The sequence below is a fragment of the Rhinichthys klamathensis genome, unplaced genomic scaffold (assembly GCF_029890125.1).
Source record: "Rhinichthys klamathensis goyatoka isolate OS25496 unplaced genomic scaffold, OSU_Roscu_1.1 h1tg000005l_1, whole genome shotgun sequence".
Classification (NCBI taxonomy): domain Eukaryota; kingdom Metazoa; phylum Chordata; class Actinopteri; order Cypriniformes; family Leuciscidae; genus Rhinichthys; species Rhinichthys klamathensis.
Window position 1 is genome coordinate 685,278 of NW_026606558.1, and position 21,106 is coordinate 706,383.

Genomic DNA, 21,106 nt, shown 5'->3' on the forward strand with positions numbered 1-21,106 from the left:
CACATGCTAACTTACTCCATAGATATTACTATATTTTTAAACGGACACATGTCAATCCAGAGCTATATTTTTGGCCAGAATTGAGAACTGAGTCTGGAACAAGACACACATACTGCCATACAACCATGCCAAGGGATTTTCCACTGTCTGGACATGCTGCAGTTAGCCAAGAGACATTATGCGCAGATCATCTGACCTCAGATCAGACGGAGCACAAGTTTTAGTGTAAATGAGCCTGATAATCTCCCACGCTGCTGTGTCCGACTGATCTCACATCTGCACCAAGAAACTTTGATCCTCCTAGACTCCATCCAATCCTCCCCATCTGCCACAGATGCACTAGAAGTGCACTGACCTGGACTTAATGCTTAATGTTGTTTTGCTTGAGGCGCGTGAAACCATTCCAGTGCAATTTATAGGCCAGGGCTTGGAGGAGCCACAGTGCATTTAGCCTTCAGACAAAGTCTGTCTACAAGACCAAGTAAATGGACTGTAAATGCATCATAAAGCCCATGCCACTGTACTACATTGGAAATGAGGGACGCTATCAAATAAAACATGACTTTATATCTATTGATAGAGGGAAAATCAGTTTAAGCCTCTGTAAAGCATCCTCAGAGTCAGCAAAAGGGTTTTGGATCTTTTGTTACAAAGTTATTAGACAGACAATAAGAGCAACAGGACAGAATCGAGCTCTTCCTGGACTTGCCAGATGAGTCTCCCTGAGAAGGTTTTAGATCAATCAAACAGCATCGATGACTGTGGCTACAATTAAAGTGCTATGTAATGCACCAGGATGCCTAAAGCCACTTTCCATCAATACGGTACAAGATAAAGTCTGAAACCGTATTAATCCCCATTTTTAACAAAGTAGTAATTTCAAGCAGGTCTTTTAAAAAAGGATGAAAAACTGTCTACCTCAGAGTCAGGAGGTTTATGTAAATGCTATTTTAACCGTTTTATTAAGAGCCTGATGCGTCATTTTCATATCATCAAGTAAATAAATATATATAAGATGGAATACATATTTATATAAAACAAATTTTTTTCTGTTAATGACTGCTTGATATGTAAACAATATAAACAATCTTTAGGACAAAGATCGGATCTTGCTTTTTAAGTGGCTTACCAAGTATAAACAAAAAAGGAAGTTGATTAAAGTTATTTTATTGTGTGAGAGGAAAGAGAGCACAGAGTGCATCGGCATGAATCTTGCAGTGTAGATGATTGGGTGCCAGGGACAACAGTGAAATATACAGTTTAAAAATAGTTTTAATAATAATAAAAATCCACAGCAGAACACTATAACTGTTCAATTAAAATCAAGTATTCCAGAGAGCCATGTAATTATAACACTGTAGTCTTAAAGGAAAAACTGCACCAAAAATTTCACTCAGATGGTCAGAGGGTGAAAAATGGTTATGTATATGATGAACTTTAAGATAAGTTCTGGATCACTGAGGTGTCACACTATAACCAAGTTGCTTTCAGGCTACAGCGGTACATGGTTTGTCCTTTACTGCCCTAGTTCCTTTAAAATGTCCTCTGTGAACATAACCCACAAACCCACGCCAGTTTAAATCAACTCAAGCTGTCATTTTCATTACCACCACAGTGCTAAAGAATTGTCCTCCAAGGTTCTCTCGAAAGGGAAGGACAGGCCAGAGCAGGATAAGTGTGACTTTCACTGATGGCAGCATAATTGGAAGTGTAAGGCAGAGAGCTGCACATTCATCTCTACAAGCACACCAAAGCCTTGTAAAGAGGACAGGTGAGAGATGACCCCTGTGCCTATAAACAAGACTAAATTGTGGGCTCTTGTCGAGAAAGATATAAATGTACTACAAAGGTACAAAACAGTCATCCGAGAATATTTTTGTCAGCACTTTAAAAACGAGGCAATTTGAGGCGGTTCATTGAAGATATAACTTCAGATCCACGTGCAGTCTGAATCATATTGAGAAAGGGGACAACAGTTGCGAACATAAGAAGATGCAAAATAGTGTATGGCACAGAAAAATGTATTATGCATGCAGGATCTCAGTGGTTCTGCAGAGACTCTGATCTAAACAGCAATGTTTTTAAATAATGAAGGCAGACAGCACACATCTTCAAAACCAAGATTCATACTACCATATCACCACACCACTGGTGAGACCCCGTAACAAAACAGGTCAACTGAGGTCAAAAAACTAGAGTGAGCATTTTATTTCTTTTAACAGTCTTAATGATGGTTTAGATATTAGTAATAATAATTAAGATAAAATAAAAAATGAGAGAAAAATAAAATAAAATAATATAAACAATTAAATACAAAATATTTCTCAAGACTGTTCCAAGCAGCGGGAATGTGAAAGACCTTTTTTGTAATCAAGGTAAATTATTCTGGTGACTATTTTCAGTTCTGCTATACACATATTCCCCCCATCAGAAGTAAAAAGACACTAAATTCAGCAACTCACCTTCCCTCCTTTCTCTGTGCCGAACAACTTTCCAAGCAAGCAAGAAAACAGTTTAAAGAGAAAAGAGAAAAGAAAGTAGTGAGAAATTTAAAAATAATAGGACTGGATGAAAAGCCAGAAAGGAGAAAAGAACGAACAAGAGAACAATACTCACAGAAAATGAATAGCCTGACATAGTAAGCCCAAGGGATCATAACACCACAGCTAATAATGACAACATTTCCCCTTACTGTTCTCACAAATCAAGCTGTATGCACTCCCTTGAACTTTTTGCATTTTCACATGCTCTTTGCTAAGAGCATGGAGTGTAGTTGAAAATGGAAACTTTGTGTAAGCCTTGTAAAAGCAGACACACAGTAAAAACAATTGTTGTTTCAACTTAAAAAAGTAAGTGTTTGTGCTGCCTTAAAATTTTAAGTTTAGTCAACTTGAAATATGAGGTTGTACTAAGTGAAAACTCTGATATTTAAGTTGACTAAACCTAAATATGAGGCAGCACAATTGAAACAACATTTTTTTTTTTAAGTGCAGTTTATATTGAATCTAGTGGGGCCTCTAATCTGGATAAAAGCATGAGATGCATTTCTTAGTGGGTATATAGACCCAAGGATTCATACCTTGTCAACACAGTCATCAAAGAAAGCAAGGCTTGCATCCTTATCGCTGACAAAAGAGCACTCTTCGATGAAACGAATGAACATCTGAGTCTTGGTCATGAGGGAGTAAAACTTTTGATGTGATCGATCACGACTCTTCAAAAAGCCTGAAAAAAGCCATATTTAAAGTCAAGGACATCAAGCAACAAGTCTAAAATGTGTCATTACAATAAGAAAAGGTGACCGCATTCATTATTTGATCCCTATAATTCACTGCCACAGTTGTCGGGTGCGATTAAACATTTAATCAGTCAAATTTAGGAAGGCGTGTCGTGAATTACGCTTTAGTCGCTAGAATGTCGTCATTGAGAAAGCCTGGGCAAAGTGTAGACAGAGTGAAAGATGCAACAGATTCTAGCTCATTGATTACATAAGAGGCTGCAGATGTGTTCTCAGACATTCTATTAATCACTGCAGTTTGTTGGAGCTGTCAGGCATATCTAATTTCCAATGGGGCTTTATCAAAATCGCCACAATAATTTCAAGCCTGATTTAAGCCAGACACTACAGGCACAGGGCCAGATTCGAGTATTCTGAGCAGCTGCTGAGCTTCAGCATTCCACTAATGTACCACAGTGTACTCGCTGCATGAGGTCAAAACAAAACATTGATGATTTGAAATGCATTGTTTTTCCGTTGCGACACCGATGACGCAACTCTATAACAGCTGTCCTTGACACTCACAAACAACTATCAACATAAACAACTGTACTGATACAATGTGACAGGAGAAAGCTTCAAGCATCATGTCCATATTGGCTGCTCACCTTGCAAATCAAAGAGTGAACTGGCGTCAGTTGCTTTCTCAGACGGAGCTTGTGTGATGGGCAACAGGTACGAGCGGTAGCCCTTCAATATGGCAGCCATGAAGCGCAGAAAAGCCTCCTGGATCTCCAGCTCCAAAGTTTCCAGACTCTTCCCACCACTGCCAGGTTCTCGCTCGGTCATGAAGGCCTCCATCTGTCCTTCCTCACGGCTCAGCTGATAACCTGTGGAAATTTGATGCTTAAGTCACACATTCAAAAAGATAGAAATAATACTTTTATTGCATTAAATTGATCAAAAGTGACAGCAAAGACATTTATAATATTACAAAATATTTCTATTTCAAATAAATGCTGTTCTTTTGAACTTTTTATTCATTAAAAAAATCCTGAAAAAATGTATCACAGTTTACACAAAAATATTAAGCAGCACAATTCTCAACATTGATAATTTGTTGATTGAGCACCAAATCAGCACATTAGAATAATTTCTGTGTGACAGACTGGAGTAATGATGCAAACATTTAATCAATTAATATTAATAAAAAATATATTAAATAGAAAACAGTTATTTAAAGTTGCAATATGCAATATTAATAAATATATTAAATAGAAAACAGTTATTTTAAGTTTCAAAAGTTCACAATTTAACTGTATTTTTGATCAAATAAACTCAGCCTTGTTGACTTTAAACTTTAACTTACTGACCCCAAACTTTTGAACGTTAGTTTATAAAAGTCAACTTTAAAACACAAAGAGAAATGTACTGATATACATTTCATTTACAATGTCTTTTATTCATAGCATATCTCACTCAATAATGAAGATATAGTAGGATCTATTCGAGATATGGGCATACTACATAAGCTCCTCTCACATCATTTCAAAAAGGTCAGCAAAAAGATCATAGGCTCGGTCTGTTATTAAACATCCATATCAATGGACACATAATGTTCTCCATAAAACATATGGGATCACAGTCACTTAGCACAGAAAGATACATCATTTTATCACAGTTTCTCTCTAAATAATCTCAGTGTTTTTCCTAGTTCTACAAGATGGTACATTCTCTACAGGACATTTTGGAGAACCAAAAATACACTAAATAATTGGGTTCAAAGATTGGTTCAAAGACTAAAGCATCAATCAGCTCTCAGCTACCAGATAATATCCCAGCACTTGAAAAAAGCCAACTCTATCTCTAAATCTCATCACATCTCAAGGATGACTGCATTTTGCTCTGACTCTGTCAAGCATTCGTAAAACATTGTTAGGTAATATAAATGATACTGTCAGGGCCCAAAAAGGAGAGTAGAAGGCCACTTATTTTGGCATTTGCCGTGCAGTCAAGTGAACTAATATTGCCTTGAAAGGGACAGAAATAAGTGAACTCATTTGTCTGTTGACACCACAGTGACCCGCCCTCACTAACCCTCATCCAGTTGCTGGTGGAGATTGCTGAGGGTGTTGATCAGATGTTTACAGGCTTTTCTTGGCAGGATCTTCCAGGTCAGGGATCTGCGCTCTTCTTTTCTGAAATAGGCCACACGTGTTTATCATTTAAGAGGGTAAAAAGCAAAGGGAAAAAGAAGTCCAAGCATGTGAACAACAAAACTGTGGGCTGCTTAATGTTTTAATGCAGCTTTTACAACATTTGCAAACTTTTAGCTGCATACTGACAGACAAACAACATAGGAACATTTGTTCAACACATGGTAAGATCCTATCTTTACTACATTCCTCACTGCTCATATATCTCTATCCTAATCTTTTAACCATCTGCATAATGATAAAGATCATTATTATAATATTTATTTGGGGAATTTATGTGGTAAAAGAAAGTCAAAGGTCAAAGGTTAGGAGAGGCTCTCACGGGAATTCAGAACTATGTCGCGGTCAAAAGGTCACTCACTGAGTTATAGTGTTGGTGTCCAGATCCACACAGCTTATGTCCGTCGGTGGCTCATAGAGGTCAAAGTACCGCGAATCCACCCCTACGATGAAAGGACATGGAGCACTGAGCACATCTGCCAGGGCCAGCGGGCAGAGAGGAATGTATGGGCATGGCCAGTGGAAGGGAAAAATCATCTGTCGGACAGGTAAAACAAGTTACGACGAGACAAAACCATGCAGGATTGGTAAAGGCATGAGTGAAAATCAATAGTCTTCCACTCACCGATACCAGGGCCTCGGTGACGCTGGTAAGAACGGCCGGACGTAAGGAGTGCACCAGGATCTTGTGTTCAGTCACAGCTAACACAAGCAGAGTCACTGCATTCTTCGGGCCGAGGTTCAACAGCAGAGTAGAGAGCCTTCCACCACTGTGGGCAAAGAAAACAGGCATGTAAACACAACACATACAAAACAAAACAAAAAAACACTTCAGCTGCTTCCTAATCTATTTCTGGCATTGTATATTATGAATATTGATGGATCTTTGACTAATTCGCTTTGTTTCTCTTTTGTAAGAATGCATAAACGAAATTGCTAAATGCATAAACGTAAAAGTAAACCAAACCAAACCAAAATGTTATATTGTTTCAACAAACCATGGAAAAATGCAACATCCTTACAAACTGATATAGAACTTAACCTTATTGACCAAATTTAGATCCTGCCACAGTGATTTAGATAAACACTTTTTAATCTACATGAATCATTCTTTACCTTTCAAGTTAAATTGTTCGAAATTATCAAAGATACATATTTTGGAAGTATCTAATTTTACTCAGGTAATCTGTTTAAATGAGTAGAATGTTTCTGCAATGTGTAATATGATCATCTGCAATGAGATTAGGAAATTACCTGATACGGGAAATTGCAAAATATTGCATTAGGAGTCTCCACTCACATTAAACATGCCAATTAGTTACCACACTTAACCAGGTCCTGCTGAAGCCTTTCCACACTTCATGCTTTGCTCAGCATTCATCAGACATGTTCAGTGTATCTTGTGTCTGACTTACCTCAGAGGGAGAGGAGAGGAAACAGGCTGGCTCAGCATCAGGCTATCATGTGGAGACAGCTGTGAAAAACAAGCACACAAACAAGTAAGATGAGGGCAAGGGTTGGCAGCTATTTGACCACATAATGTCATTTGTTTTGACACGTTCAAGAAGGACAGTGTTCAAACAAAGACACGATATGCACAAAACTCACCTGCACCAGGATACGTGGCCTTTGAGAGGAAGGAAAAGGAACCTTGTGCATGAAATGCGAAATATGCCTGAGAGAACAATCAGGAGATATAAAACAAATTACTATATAGTGGCCGCAAAATGTTTTTGGGATATTTAAATTTCAGCTCTAGCCCAGGAACCTCCTAAATTGTCCTCAGAACTCACTTCTCAATGGGTAGAGAGTGTGGACCTGAGATGGAGTATCTGTAGAGGAAGGTCAGGAAGTTACGGAAAGCATCAAAAAAGGGCCAGTGAGAGAGAAGGCAGATGCTTTTGTTGGTGTGGACAGTCATGGATCCATCGGGCCTGAGTCCGTTAGCCTGCAGGCCCAGCTGAGATCGCTGCTTCTCAGTCAAACGCTCTTCTGGGTAGGGCTCATAGAACTGTATGGCGGCACCATAAACCTGAGAGCACAAGACATACACCTTCATGAGACACGAACACCTTCTAGGAATTGGGTTGGTTTACATTTCATAGAACAAAAAAAAAAGAAGCTGTCTTGATTCTAAAGAGCACACTGGTGACTATTTTAGCCTACTTGAAAGGAATCACTATCAATATCTGCTTTGCTCAGATCTACCCAGTGAAAAAGTGATACAGAAGATTTATTTTTGCAGCCTTTTAGTTCAGAAATATCTCAGCTTAGCAATGTTTCTTTGAAGTAGCTCACCTAAATGAATAAATTATACAATACTGCAGCACAAATAGCCTTGAGACTTATTCAGCAGTGAGGAGAGGGAGCCGAGTGTACTGATGTGTTTGACATAATTGAGCTGACCCAAACAGCACTTTAGCAATGCATTATTAAACAGGCCAATTACACATGTTCATCTTATTTTCAATTCTTTTCTGAGGCCCATTATTCACAGGCGCTTTTGATATTCCGCCTGTGCCGGTTTTTAGCTGCTTTAAATTCTTTGCACATTGCTAAACCAGACAAGACAATTCACCTTCTACTGTGTCTGATTTTCCCAAAGAATGATGGTGCTGCAGTGAGAAGAAAACCTGCCGAAAATCTGAATGTTTGTGTGTATTTGTGCGTGCTCATGCATGGATTTTTGTGCCTGTACCTTTTCTCCAGAGGCGCCTGTGAGAACGAATGTTGAAAAGACAGGAAGAGAGTATTTGGTATGAGAGGGCCAGCACTCAATGGACACTCCCATCGGTAGGCAAAATAGGGGCACGGATTCAGGCAAAGGAAAGGAATCATAGTCCTCCTCTGGGTATCTGGACAAAAGACCTGTACATACCATACAAACCCTCAATTAGGTTGTAGAGCTCTGGTAAAGACAACAATTATTACTGATCACTGAATCGTTCGCCCTGTAATTAATTACTTGACCCAGACTTCCATATATGACAAGCTAAACACAGGCAGCAGTTAAAGCCTAGAACTGTATACTGTGAGTACTAAGCCTAACAATGACATCATGTTGTTCTTGCTACTTGGGAGTATCAGGTTTCACTCATCCGCAATCGTATCCCTCTGTTCTGATGGTCTTCACTATAAACGCATCCTGTCCCTCCTGCTGCTCATTGGAAAATGCACAACAAAACACACAACTGTGAAAAACAACTCAAGACTGAGATACATTACCTGCTGTGAATGCAAGTGTGTTGGTTTTGGCCAAAGATTTTTTGTAGCACATGTACACAGAGGACCCCCACTGTAGAAGCAGGAAAAATAGAAATTAAGTTTTATACAGGTATATAAACGGCTGCTTTTTGTGGTCTGATGTTATTTCTCGTAATTTCTGGCTAACTACCCAACTAAAATTGATGCACCAAGGTTAAAATTCTGGCCAATACTGACAAGCCAATAATAATAGTTATGTTATGGCAATGTTATGTCCTATATTGCCCATGTTATGCCCTCTATTAAAATTATAGGGTCAAACTTAAAAATACAAAACTAAAAACTAAAATGAATTGTTTTAAATTATTTAAATAAATTGTTGAAATGATTGAATTTAATTGAATTGAAATTAATTGTTTTATAAGGGAATTTAGGCATAACAACATTGCGTACATTATGAAATACAAATAATTTCAGTTTCAGTTTGTTAATTACTAAATTGAAATTATAACATACTAAGTCATAACTATGAGATGAAAAGTAGAAATGACTTCAATCAAATTATGAGATTAAAAAGTCACAATTATGTTGAAATTATAACATACTAAATCGAAATTTTGCATACTAAATCGAAATTAAAAGATTAAAAAGTCAAAATTATGACTTTTTACTTTTAAAGTCATAATTTTGATTTTTTTATCTCAAAGTATGTCATAATTTAAACTATATTTTATATAATTATGATTTATATATATATATATATATATATATATATATATATATATATATATGGTGATGGTTTCCACCATCTAATGGTTTCCATCACCGTCTTTTCAGAGGTGGTGTCGGGTGACTGTTGCACTGAGCCCTCACCATACTGCTGTTGAGGTTCTTGTCCACCTTGCAGAAAGCATGTGGTGGTGTCTCTCCCTTGCCAGGAATAATGACACAGATGTCTGTGACAGCCAGCGTGGAGTTAGAGTGATTTTCAGAGGCACGCCGATATGTGATGTAGATCCGTTGAGAAGAGGAGCTACTGATATTGGCGGGGCGGCCAGAGGGAGTGGTCTGTATTATTTGACAGTCCGGCTTCAATTTCTCCTTCCACTCATAAAGTACGCTAAGAATCATGAAAGAAAGGACATGAGGATAGTGAATGCCTAGAATGCCTAATGATATTGAACAAAAGTGAAAGCACAACAGTTTCCAAAACCAACTGAGCTACTACTGCCTATTTTTGTAGCTACCTTAAAAGACAGCGTCATAAACGGTACTACATAAATGAGTGATTTCAAACTCCCTACATAGGCAGCAGCTCAGTTAATAGCCATTTAAAGTAGCATAAGAGACACGACTCACTTACAGTTGATTCCAATAGAATTGAGTGTTAGCATGTTGCTAAGATAACTACATGATGTTCTAAAAAGCAAATTATATAGAAAAAAAATATTTAGCTTTTTCATGATACTTTCTAGTATTTAAAAAAATTGGGTTTAGGAAACATTGTTGTCTACCATCTTTTTGTCGCAAATAAGAGAACAAAAGCTGGTTAACTACTGTTTAAAACAGTAAAAACATTAAGAGCCAATCAGATAAATGATAAAAACATTAAAAGCCAATCCTTTTAATCCACCTGAATTTAAGGACCTTGAGCATTTAAAGCGACAGACAATATAACTGCAGTGCACTTATAATACACAGAATGTTATTGTGCTTTGTTGTGGGCATTAATATAGTTCATTATAGTTATCTTTACAGTTATCATTCTTGGTATGAATGACCTTAAGTTAGCCTAGAAATCTAGACGCACCCTAGCGGCAGCAAAAATTATTTTGCAGCAAAGTGTGGTCTAGCAACTCTCCATAGACTTTTGAGCTGGAAAAACCAAAAACTGGTCCGGCCAATCAGATCGTGTATAGAGTTGGTGGGCGGGCTTAACAATGACGGCAGAGATGTGACGGATGTGACGAGATGTGACGATTTCCATAGGTGATTTCCCTGCTAACGTTACTTGAAAACAAAGAAGATGCTGCTGGCAAACAGCGGTCTTTCGAATCGGATTTGGCCGCGACTCTGGATGACTTGGAGTTAAGAGAACGTCACTTAAGTCATTCTTAAAAAAGGAAGATGTGTTCGGAGTTTTGACAATCGGATACGGCAAAAGTTTAATATATCAACTAGCTCCGCTGGTGGAAAAACGCATGGGACTCACACAGCCACAGCCGTTCGTTGCTCTGGTTGGTTGTAGTGTTATCCTATTGCGTGCCGAGGGATATTGAAAGACAACCGTTTATCCCGCCCCTCGGATTGAGGTATGCCAATTGTAAGTTCCCAGACCTAACATCTTGATGTAGGTCTGGCTTGCCAGGCTAACCTTAAGTAGGTCTTGGTACAAACATGTCTGAAGTCTGAAGCCTTACCCCAGGTCTGTGAGTGGTGGTTTGTCTCTGCCTCTCCTGTAGCAGAGGAAGATCTGCGGCCCCATGAGACTTCCTCCATTCAGTTCGGCAGAGAGTCCAGAGGGGGAGCATTCAACACAGGTAAACCCTCGAGGTACCTCTTCGCCTAGGGAGCGAATCACCACCGCCACATCAGTGATGGGCGCCTTGAGCTGTGCTGAGCTCCGGTGACCACCATCTTCAGGGTGGACATCTTCATCGAGAGGCTTAGAGGAGTCGGTGAGTCCTGCCACAACAAAGTAGTCTGCTACACGAAGGCTTTTCTCCTCCATTTTCATCCCCATAGAATGAGGACTATATGTGCTGGAAAAACAACACAACGACGTGAATAGGGTGAGGGAATAATGACATGCTGCAACCTATAATACTGTTGCTTAATAATGCCAGGTGCTCAGATTCAAATATCCTTACATATGAAAACATCCTTTTTCAAACCGGGAGGGGTTTAAAAAACAAATCAGCACAGTGCAAGTTATAAAACACTCTTAGGAAATACCATTTATACATTTAGTCCCCTCTGTTCAGAAAAGGATATGACTAGCATTACACATCCACAGATGCAGAGCACAACCTCATGTAACAATCTTTGCGAGAAATATAAACTAGACATACGGAAGCAATTACCCGTTCCTGCTGGGGATAAAAGAATATGCCTTATTATGCTTTTGAATCATGAGTCAGAGTTTTTACCCGCAAAATAAATGCACAGGAAGGGGGGAAAAAAACCTTAAAAAGGAAAAGAGCTCAGACAATAAAAGGGAATTCCTTAAGATTGCATCAATGTGAAGTTTGTCACTTCAAACATCACTAACACTAAAACCACCGATATCTTAATTAGAGATTCCCCTCTCTTCCAGAAGAGGCCTGGGGCTTTTACAACACTCAAGTTGGCACATATACTCGCTCACACATGACTGATGCTCACATGCCTTCATCGTACCAAAAATAACAGGGCACCCGCTGGTAGGCCATACAGTCACACCAAATCACTGATAAATAGGCTACATAAATAGTTCTCTCTAATCTTTTGAACTCATCCATCTAGGTGTGTGATGCTCTCTGTGTATACATATATTTTTTTGAAAGGTGTTTATTTTTACCCACAAAAGAGTATTATTACTTTGGAATTAGTAAACAGCAGTAGTATTTTTCCCTGAACAAGTACTACCATAAAAATAAAATACCATTGTCATCATTATAGTAGACAGACACCGTCTGAAAGGTCTTTGATGGCTTGCAGCTTTATAGCAAATGGCTTCTTAGTGATTTACAGTAATGGCCAACAGAGTCACGGGACACGGCTTAAGAGCTTAGGAATTGAAACTGACCTACTGACTAGTTGTTTTGTCGTGACGAAGTGTTGAAGTGAAGAAATTTGTCTAATGAGGAACCGGTGATGCTGTACTGACGGTGTAAAACGGGAAGTTGCTGTTTCTAATCAAACATTTTGGAAATGGTGACAAGTAAGTCATCGGCAGATTTCATGATCCCAGTTAGATGCTGAGAATAAATACAGGCCTTAAAACTCTAATCCATCTCATCCTCATAAACCTTTTGGCTTTGAAGGAGGAGTCTCTACAACACTCTCTCTGTCCCTTGTCCAGCAATCCCAAAGATGCACACTTTGTTCCAGATGTCTCGACTGTAGCCGTTTTCACATATTCTGCTCAACAACATCACACAAAGCAAACATAATCCCATCAAACTGCTTGCATAAACATTCGAAGGTATCAAGATTTAATCACACCCACATTGTTCTAGAAAGATACCAGATAACGTTCTCCAGACAGATTGAGAAGAAAATATAGCAGATGTGTCACATGTTACGTGAGAGATTTAGGATTATATTTAGACATAATCTCTCGGTCCAACAACCACGCCATCCGCAGAGGCTGGCTGTGCCCTCTCCACCATCAGAAGAGAGAAATTATAATCCTCACCATGGCAACCATGAAGAAAACCCAGTGAATATTTATCATTCGCCTTAAAATGCAAGGGGGAAAGAAAATACTTACATAAAACTAATAAAAAAAAAGAGTCAGAGATGAGCAGAAAGCTAGAAAGTAGAGATAATGATGCAGTAATGAGGACCTCGCAATCACACATCAACAGTTAAATAACAACTGCTGGGGAGGAAAAGAAAAGCAAGCTTAAATTGACAGGTTAGAGCTAAATTCCAGGCAAATATGGATAAAATTGCAGAGAATTATACAGTTATAATACTATAGTCAGGCACACTGCACACTGGAAAGGCCTGAGGCACATTTCATCGTTATGTGATGCAATTATAGACACTCTTGCACTGACTCAACACTTTTCAGACAACTCGTAGGAAGTCCCTCCCATATTGAGAAACACCATGGTAACGTCAAAAAGAGAGACTCAAAAACGCCCGGAAGTGCGTTGGAAATGGCTCTTACATCAGAGAAATCCAAATGGGTCCTACGCAGAGGAAATTCATGGACAAGTCATGAAAGAAAATTACACTGCGTGTCTGAGCCATACAAATAAGGAACTCCTTCACCAACTTCATACTCATCATTCCGAAGAATTGGAGTAAGAGATCGATGGTTCCCTTTTCCAGTTTAAATGACTGGACAAGTTCCAGACCAGTACACACAGAACGCAACAGAATGATGCCTCAGAATAGGAAAACAGCCTCACATAATGGACATAAATCTGAGAGTTGCAAGAGGTTGTGAGTGGATCCATGATGTGATCTTGGATTTGCACACAAAGTACTGGTCCATTAAAAAACAAAAGACAGAAAGAAAGATAATATATAATATATCATATCCAGAAATAAAAAATGTGCACAACAAAGAAACTAAAATTACTTATTTAAAAATTATAAATGCATTATTTATCAAATGCTAAACAACATTTGTCCATTTATTTTTCGATTGCTAATTTCTTTTCAAATCCGAACATCTATTCAGCATATAAAAAACTTCATAAACATATGCAATAATATATTATATATATTTAATTTTAAAATAGAATTACCTAATATTATAATAATACATAATTTTAAAATAAAAAAATATCTCACTGTGATGTTTTCCCCAATATGGGCCCTGACCTAAAATGAATTTGACACCTTCGATCATGGCATTAAAGGAATAGTTCACTCAAAAATGTTGTCATCATTTAGCCTACTCACCCTTTAGTTTTTCCAAACCTGTATGTTTCTTTCGTCTGCTGAACACAAAAGAAGATATTTTAAAGAATGTTAACCAGACAGTTGACGGTAGCCATTGACTTCCAGTATTTTGTTTTCCTACTATGGAAGTCAATGACTACCGTCAACTGTCTGGTTACCAACATTCCTTAAAATATCTTCTTTTGTGTTCAGCAGACAAAAGAAACATACAGGTTTGGAACAACTTGAGGGTGAATAAGAGATGACAGAATTTTTTTATTTTTGGTTGAACTATGCTTTAAAAACCTCTTCAGCACAGAGAGTAGCTTTACATGACTCATCATATCAGGGAAAAAGCCTTGTCCCAAACAAAACACCCACAGCATAACAAAACACCGTTTTCCAATAATTGTATCTAGAGCTGCTGAATGCTTATGGCTGTTGACACGATACGCCTTGCCCTTCTTTCACCAACCTGTGGCGTGTAGAAGCCACAGGATAAGCCAATTTAACAGTCTGCCCATAAAAATGAGCATGATCTTATCCAGCTGTGCCGGAGCTATGGGCTGTGGCCCTGAGTAAGGGCGCCATGGACCAACAGGCTCCAGATACTGCACAGCTCTGGGACAGCAGTGAGGCCTGCAGGAAAACATAAGAAGGGGGAACTATTGCAGCACATTTGGCCGAGCATCTGGTCCTGCTTAAAACATGGGGCGGACATTTGATTCCTTTGCACCATGCCGGGAAACAAGCAGACATCTGCATACTTTGGATAGGAGGAGGCAGGCAAGCTATTTCAATGTGGAAATGTTTTGTCAAGGAGACTTTACCGAGGTATAGGACAGGCAGTAATTCTTGTCCAACTCCATTTACTATAACTTTTGTGTTAAGACCCTTTATAAAGTGATGTATTTGTTTAACTTCTTGTCAAGAGACAAACTGGACAAATTCTGTCAAACAGCTAAAGTTTTGAAACAAATCCTGCCCATGCAGGCTTTCCAAAGTGGATGAGAAAATAAAACCAAACAAGAATTTTATTAGTCAAAATGTCTCAACATACAATTACTGTAATATCATGATGCATTTTAAAGGAACACCCAATTGAAATTAAAGCACATTGCTAAAATAGATTGCTAAAGTTGGTCTAGCAAAGACTGTTATTAATTTCAAAATATACAATTACAGCTGAGTGACGATGAAATGCAAAGGATATACAGGCAAATATCACACTTCAACATTAGGACAAGCTCATGAAATTTCTCTGAATCCAGATATAAATCACAACCGACTCTAAATCCAGGATCAAAGCTAAATCTCCAAAGTAGATGATGGATGCTTTGAGCAACCTCTCTGAAATACCTTTGCAAATTTGTCATGGTTTGCTCAACATTACATGATCTCATCAGACAAAATGCATTAATCTCTTTGTAACTCTGATAATCTGTATTTGAGAATGGCAGTTTGTTGCATACCTATACCCAAGAATTTAACTTACTGTACATGTTCAGGGTTGGGAGGACAAAATGTACTAATTTAACAATCAATCATTACAAAATTATATATATATATATATATATATATATCTCATCTAAATATGAATAGCACCCATTTCCTTTAATGCCTATTGTGGTTATGTCCCTGCAGAAAAACAGATACTCTTTTGAATTTTAGATAAATTTTAGGTGCAAGTCAAAATAGAACATTGCATGTTAAGCTTGACTAATAAACAAACATGAGAACATTGTGAAATAAATAAATATGAAGATGATACTGCATCCAGACAGCTGGGCTTGGTCAGTCTTACAATAACTCGTAAATCATAAGGGCCATGGTATTTAAATCAGACGATAAAATCCTGAATTATAATAATAGACACATTTCTAGCTTTACCAAAAAATGGTGTTAAGTGATGACTACCATCACATGGTGTGTAAATACACGATCAGAATCAAAACAAGCGCACAATTATCGACGTGTGATGACAGGTGCCACTCCATCTCCGGTCAGTCTTACATGTTTATAAAATATATTGCTTTAAAATTCCTCAAATGTATCGTTTTAACACCCATTGACGCTTTACATTTCTAAAAGAAACAAATGTCCGTAACCATTAAATAGATACGAGCATAGCACACTCACTGTTTCAGTAGGACGACGATTCAGAAGACACGCTCATTGAAGCACGCGCCGTTATTCTGATTAATAATCACAGAACGGAAGAAGGGAGTTATGTATTTCCATTCATTTTCATCAGACAAATGAGTTATTCCTCCATCACGTATAAACAATCCCCCTGGGAGGGCTGTGCCTCATCTTCTCTATACGCTTTCAGAGATGCGCTCAGCTCGAGACTCGCGCAAGCGCTTATCAAAACCAGCCAACGGGGCACGTGACTGCCAGCACCCGTGACGTCATTTGAGCATTCCGGGGACTGTCTGTGGTTTAATGGGGGGGCGTCCCGACAGGTAGTCCATATAAAGCCTGTGGTGGTGAATGTTATCGACAGAATGTGTTTAAAAGTGCTGGGCTTGGTTGCAAGATTTAAAGATACAGTGATAAAATAACACAGTTTTAAGTGTGAGAGATAGTGACTAGACAGACTCAGCATATTTGGCCAATTAACAGAGGCAGTGGTATTTTAGTATCATTGAGATATAGCCTATACTATTATACTCTTTATTAATAGTTTCAAGTAGTTTTTATGTTTATGTTTTCCGTTTTCATTTGAGTTATTTTGGTTAGGTTTAAATGATTTTGTCATTTTTATTACCCTAGTAGTCAGTATGCTATTGTTTTTATTCATTATTATTTCAGTTTAGCTTACATCAAGATAAACAAAAAAAAAAGACAAATATTTCCATGGCAACTGAAATAAAATATTTGTATATATTTTATTTCAGTTAACATTTATTTTATTTCAAGAAGCCTAACAAATGTTTTTTTTTTTACTGTGGTTTTAGTTTTAGTTAACTACAATAACCCTGACAAGTGCCTAGTCCATTTCCTAAAATCTACTAACAGCCTTATCAATTTAATGATAACAAACAAGATGCCAAAATGCATACAAAATTAATTTAAAGTCTTTATTTACTCAAACACAATATTTACTCAAATATTTACTATAAATAAACACTTTTTTATACAGTATATTTATTTGTCTTGTTTTGCAATCATTACATTTTATTACGCTAAATATATCTTGATTTTTTAGTTGATTTTTTATTGTTCAGCTGAAAATATTAGCCTATTTGTAGTGAAAAATTCTATTTGTGTGTATTAGAATATATTTTTATTTATATTATACATAACATTTTTACTCTTAGTGATGTTTGGGCCCCACTATTAGAATTATATCAGCCACCCTGCTCTTTATACTGGTCTTTACCCATTAAAAACCCATATCGACTGACCACTTATTGTTGCATTTCCATAATATGTCAAGTCAATGTATTTTATTCCATTTTGTACTATTATAATTGCCATTAGTTATTGCGAGAGGACATATCACCTTATGAATGGTTCAGTTTATGGGGGCACAGCTGTTATAGGCTATAGGCCCTGTGGGGCTCACTAAGTTTGTTTGCAAAACCTGGTCCTACACTGATAGTCTAGCAGGGCTTTGAAAATGGTGATGCAGCCTTAACAAGACAGAGAGAGATTTTTAATGGTGTGACTGCCAACAAAATGTGCCACTGACTCAGATGTTCCATGCCATTCTAGGTGGTCTGTAACCTCAACTAACTCAGGTTGTTCAAAAATGTCTTCTTAACTGACAATAGCATAAGGTATCTTGCTGCAACGAATCCCCCAAAATAGCAGGATCTGTGGACAACATGGCAAATAACCACTGACAAAAGATGGAGACTTTTTTAAGAGGTGAACTTGGAAAAACTATTTGGACATATGCGATTCTACTTTAGAAAACATGTGTGAGGGTGAATGTTTGTTTAGAAAGTCCAGAGGTCAAAAGGTGCAGGAACTACTGAAGGACAGTCTTCAAAGTGCTTCAGCTTTCTTCATCAAGGAGACACCCAGGCCAAAACACTTCTTAAACCCAGATAAATGATTTAATAAAGCAGTTTAAGTGGATGCCGACTGGCCACCCAGCTGGCTGTGCAAACCCATAAACATCAGAAGGATTAGGACATCCACCAGCCCCTCGTGTTATAGTCCTATAGCTATGTGGTTCCAAAGGCACATGCTGGCCACCCAAATGGCTGGACTAGAGTTTCAGACATCAACTTATATGCAGCTAACAGGAAATGTTCTCAAAACTTTGGCTTATATATGTTCTGGCAAGGTTCTCTCTCTTACTATAGTTATGAACAAATGTTGTTAATAGAATGCTTGTTTAAAGTTATCTGGTCTTTAAAAATGTGCAAAACATTGGCACAAAAACGTATACATCATTCACCGAACATATTTTAGTTGGATGTTCATCTAACATTTTTTAAAGATAACTTTTTCAGAGAACATGAATGGAATGGAATATTCCCCAAACGTTCACATAACCAAGATAAACATTTTTAAAACATGAAAAAAACGGGTCGTTTTGAACTTATACATGGAAACATTCAGAACATTTTCCTATTGGGAACGTAACTGGCAAAATAGTCTTAGAATATATATTTTTTGTTATATAGCTGAGTGGTCATTTTGGTAAAAAAAACCAAGTTATTTCTTTGCCTCCATCAGTGTTGATTAAGTTACTCTAAAAAAGTAATTAATTACTAATTACATCTTCAACAGTGTAATTGGATTACTGTAATTACTCTCTATAAAAAGTATTGGATTACTTAGTACTATTTACTTTCTAAATCCCATATCAACCTTGACCATAACAATAGGACATACATGTTTTAATTCTTTTAAATAAACAATATACAATTGCATAAATTATTCTTAAACTGACCAAAGTGTGTAAAGGAGGTTACATTAAACATACATTTTAACATAAAATATATTAAATTTTGATGTTAAATCCACTGTTGTTTTATATAGATTTGTTCTTTACTCTATACACCAGAAGTAACTGCAATTAAATGACATAAAAATTAAGAGTAATCCCTTACTTAACTATTCAAGGGAAAAGTAATTAAATTACAGTAATTAGATTACTTAGTAATTAATTACACCCAACACTGCTCTCCATCTACATGTACCACAGAGTTTGATGATGTCCACAGGGGTCTGCCATGCAAAATTATTGCTTGAGATCCATTGACATTCAATATGCGGTGCATTTCAACACGACTGTCCAGGGTTCTTCATTTATATGTAGCAATTATGTTTATTAGGCTACACATTGTGTTAGTCTGAAACAGAATTTATACACAGCCCACTCATGTTAGTACTCCAGCCCGCCATCGATATGTCAGGGCTTTATGTAAGCAGTGAAAGGTACAATTGCAAAATTACGGCAAAAATGTAGATGACTGTATTATTTTTAATTCTACCATGCATGTCGCATAAAATTGGTTTATGTGTTGCGTGTATTCTGTTTGTGTCTACCTCAGTGTCTCAATAATTTCCCTGAGGAGCCGAAGTAATGTTATTGTTTCACTGTGTGCTTGTGTTTGACTGGAATAACTAATAAACCCAAACTTGAAATGTGAATTTAAATAAGTGGATGACATTGTTTGGTTAAATGCATGGAAAATCAGACAAGTAAGTATGGCAAAGTTGCACATCAATCTCTTCAGTGGACCCTGGTGCATCATCATATACATTGCAACCAAGTTGTAAGCCATTGTGGGTTTTTCCCCCTCCAAACCAAGATGGTCAATGGTCAGTCAGACATGCCAAGTTGCTCCAGAATATCCACCCATTCCTTCTATCCTAGGAGACTTTTGTGGGTAGAAAAAATATTGCAGCATCAAGTTTTGATTTTAGATTGGGAGAAAAATCTGATTAATCCACTATAGTGGACCCGATGCAATGGCTATATTTCAGCAACAATTCATACTTAAACTGTGAATATTGTTTTTGAAAATACTTAATCTGCAGTGACTTGTTTTGACTGCAAATAAATGTATTTGTATTATTAGAATGTAATTTTCATTGACATCGAAAAAAGTTATGTAATTACATACTTTATGTGACTTGTAATGCATTACTTTACTCATTTCATCAAAAAAGTAATCTAATTACGTAATGCATTACTTCTTAGATCAAAAAGTAATCTGTTTACGTAATGAATGTTGCTTGTAATGCATTTATTTACTCGTAACGTCAAAAAGTAATCTGATTACGTAATGCATGTTACTTGTAATGCATTACTTTACTTGTTAGATCAAAAAGTAATCTGATTTCGTAATGCACGTTATTGTAATGCGTTTCTTTACTCGTAACATCAAAAAGTAATTTGATTCCGTAATGCATGTTACTTGTAATGCGTTTCTTTACTCGTAACAACAAAAAGTAATCTGATTACGTAATGCACATTACTTGTAATTAATTACTTGTTAGATCAAAAAGTAAACAATGTTTTGTTTTTTAACCGCTAGAGGGCCAAAATATAGCGTATAGCCTATACCTTTAAAAAACAAAAACACTCAAAACGTATTTTTCCAATATTTAATTCATAGAACAAGTGAGATTTAAATTATATTTTGACCAGTGAACTAAGAAATGTCCATTTTATTCAATGCGTAGCTAAACCTACCTACTTTCGCACAGTAAAAGTTCATACATAAAACATTTTTATTCTTCTAATAGGCCTATATAATTTATTTCTAGCATACAATTTATTTATTTATTTGTTATTTATTTACAATTGAGAAATTTCTAAGAGGAAAACACCATAAATTTTTGCAGTGAAGGAAACCCCCCAACTGTCCAACAGATGATTCTTTTCAAAGATGAGTCA

General features: G+C 37.1%; 1 protein-coding gene across 2 annotated transcripts in view; it reads right to left on the reverse strand.

Annotated features, from left to right (window-relative positions):
• dennd4a (DENN/MADD domain containing 4A) overlaps positions 1 to 16,621 on the reverse strand; it is a 34,086-nt gene extending 17,465 nt beyond the window's left edge. Inside the window, exons 1-14 of one of the 2 annotated variants that reach the window (XM_056254017.1) lie at positions 16,378 to 16,621; positions 11,058 to 11,399; positions 9,511 to 9,757; positions 8,659 to 8,728; positions 8,132 to 8,301; positions 7,227 to 7,465; positions 7,042 to 7,108; positions 6,849 to 6,907; positions 6,059 to 6,203; positions 5,795 to 5,970; positions 5,315 to 5,415; positions 3,886 to 4,107; positions 3,080 to 3,225; positions 2,463 to 2,489 (exon numbers count right to left, since the gene is read on the reverse strand). In XM_056254017.1, the coding sequence (XP_056109992.1) occupies positions 2,463 to 2,489; positions 3,080 to 3,225; positions 3,886 to 4,107; positions 5,315 to 5,415; positions 5,795 to 5,970; positions 6,059 to 6,203; positions 6,849 to 6,907; positions 7,042 to 7,108; positions 7,227 to 7,465; positions 8,132 to 8,301; positions 8,659 to 8,728; positions 9,511 to 9,757; positions 11,058 to 11,380 (1,992 nt within the window). In that variant the 5' untranslated portion in view covers positions 11,381 to 11,399; positions 16,378 to 16,621. The remainder of the gene's footprint in view (positions 1 to 2,462; positions 2,490 to 3,079; positions 3,226 to 3,885; positions 4,108 to 5,314; positions 5,416 to 5,794; positions 5,971 to 6,058; positions 6,204 to 6,848; positions 6,908 to 7,041; positions 7,109 to 7,226; positions 7,466 to 8,131; positions 8,302 to 8,658; positions 8,729 to 9,510; positions 9,758 to 11,057; positions 11,400 to 16,377) is intronic. The other variant, XM_056254024.1, reaches the window with a different exon arrangement.
• Positions 16,622 to 21,106: the final 4,485 nt, after the last annotated feature.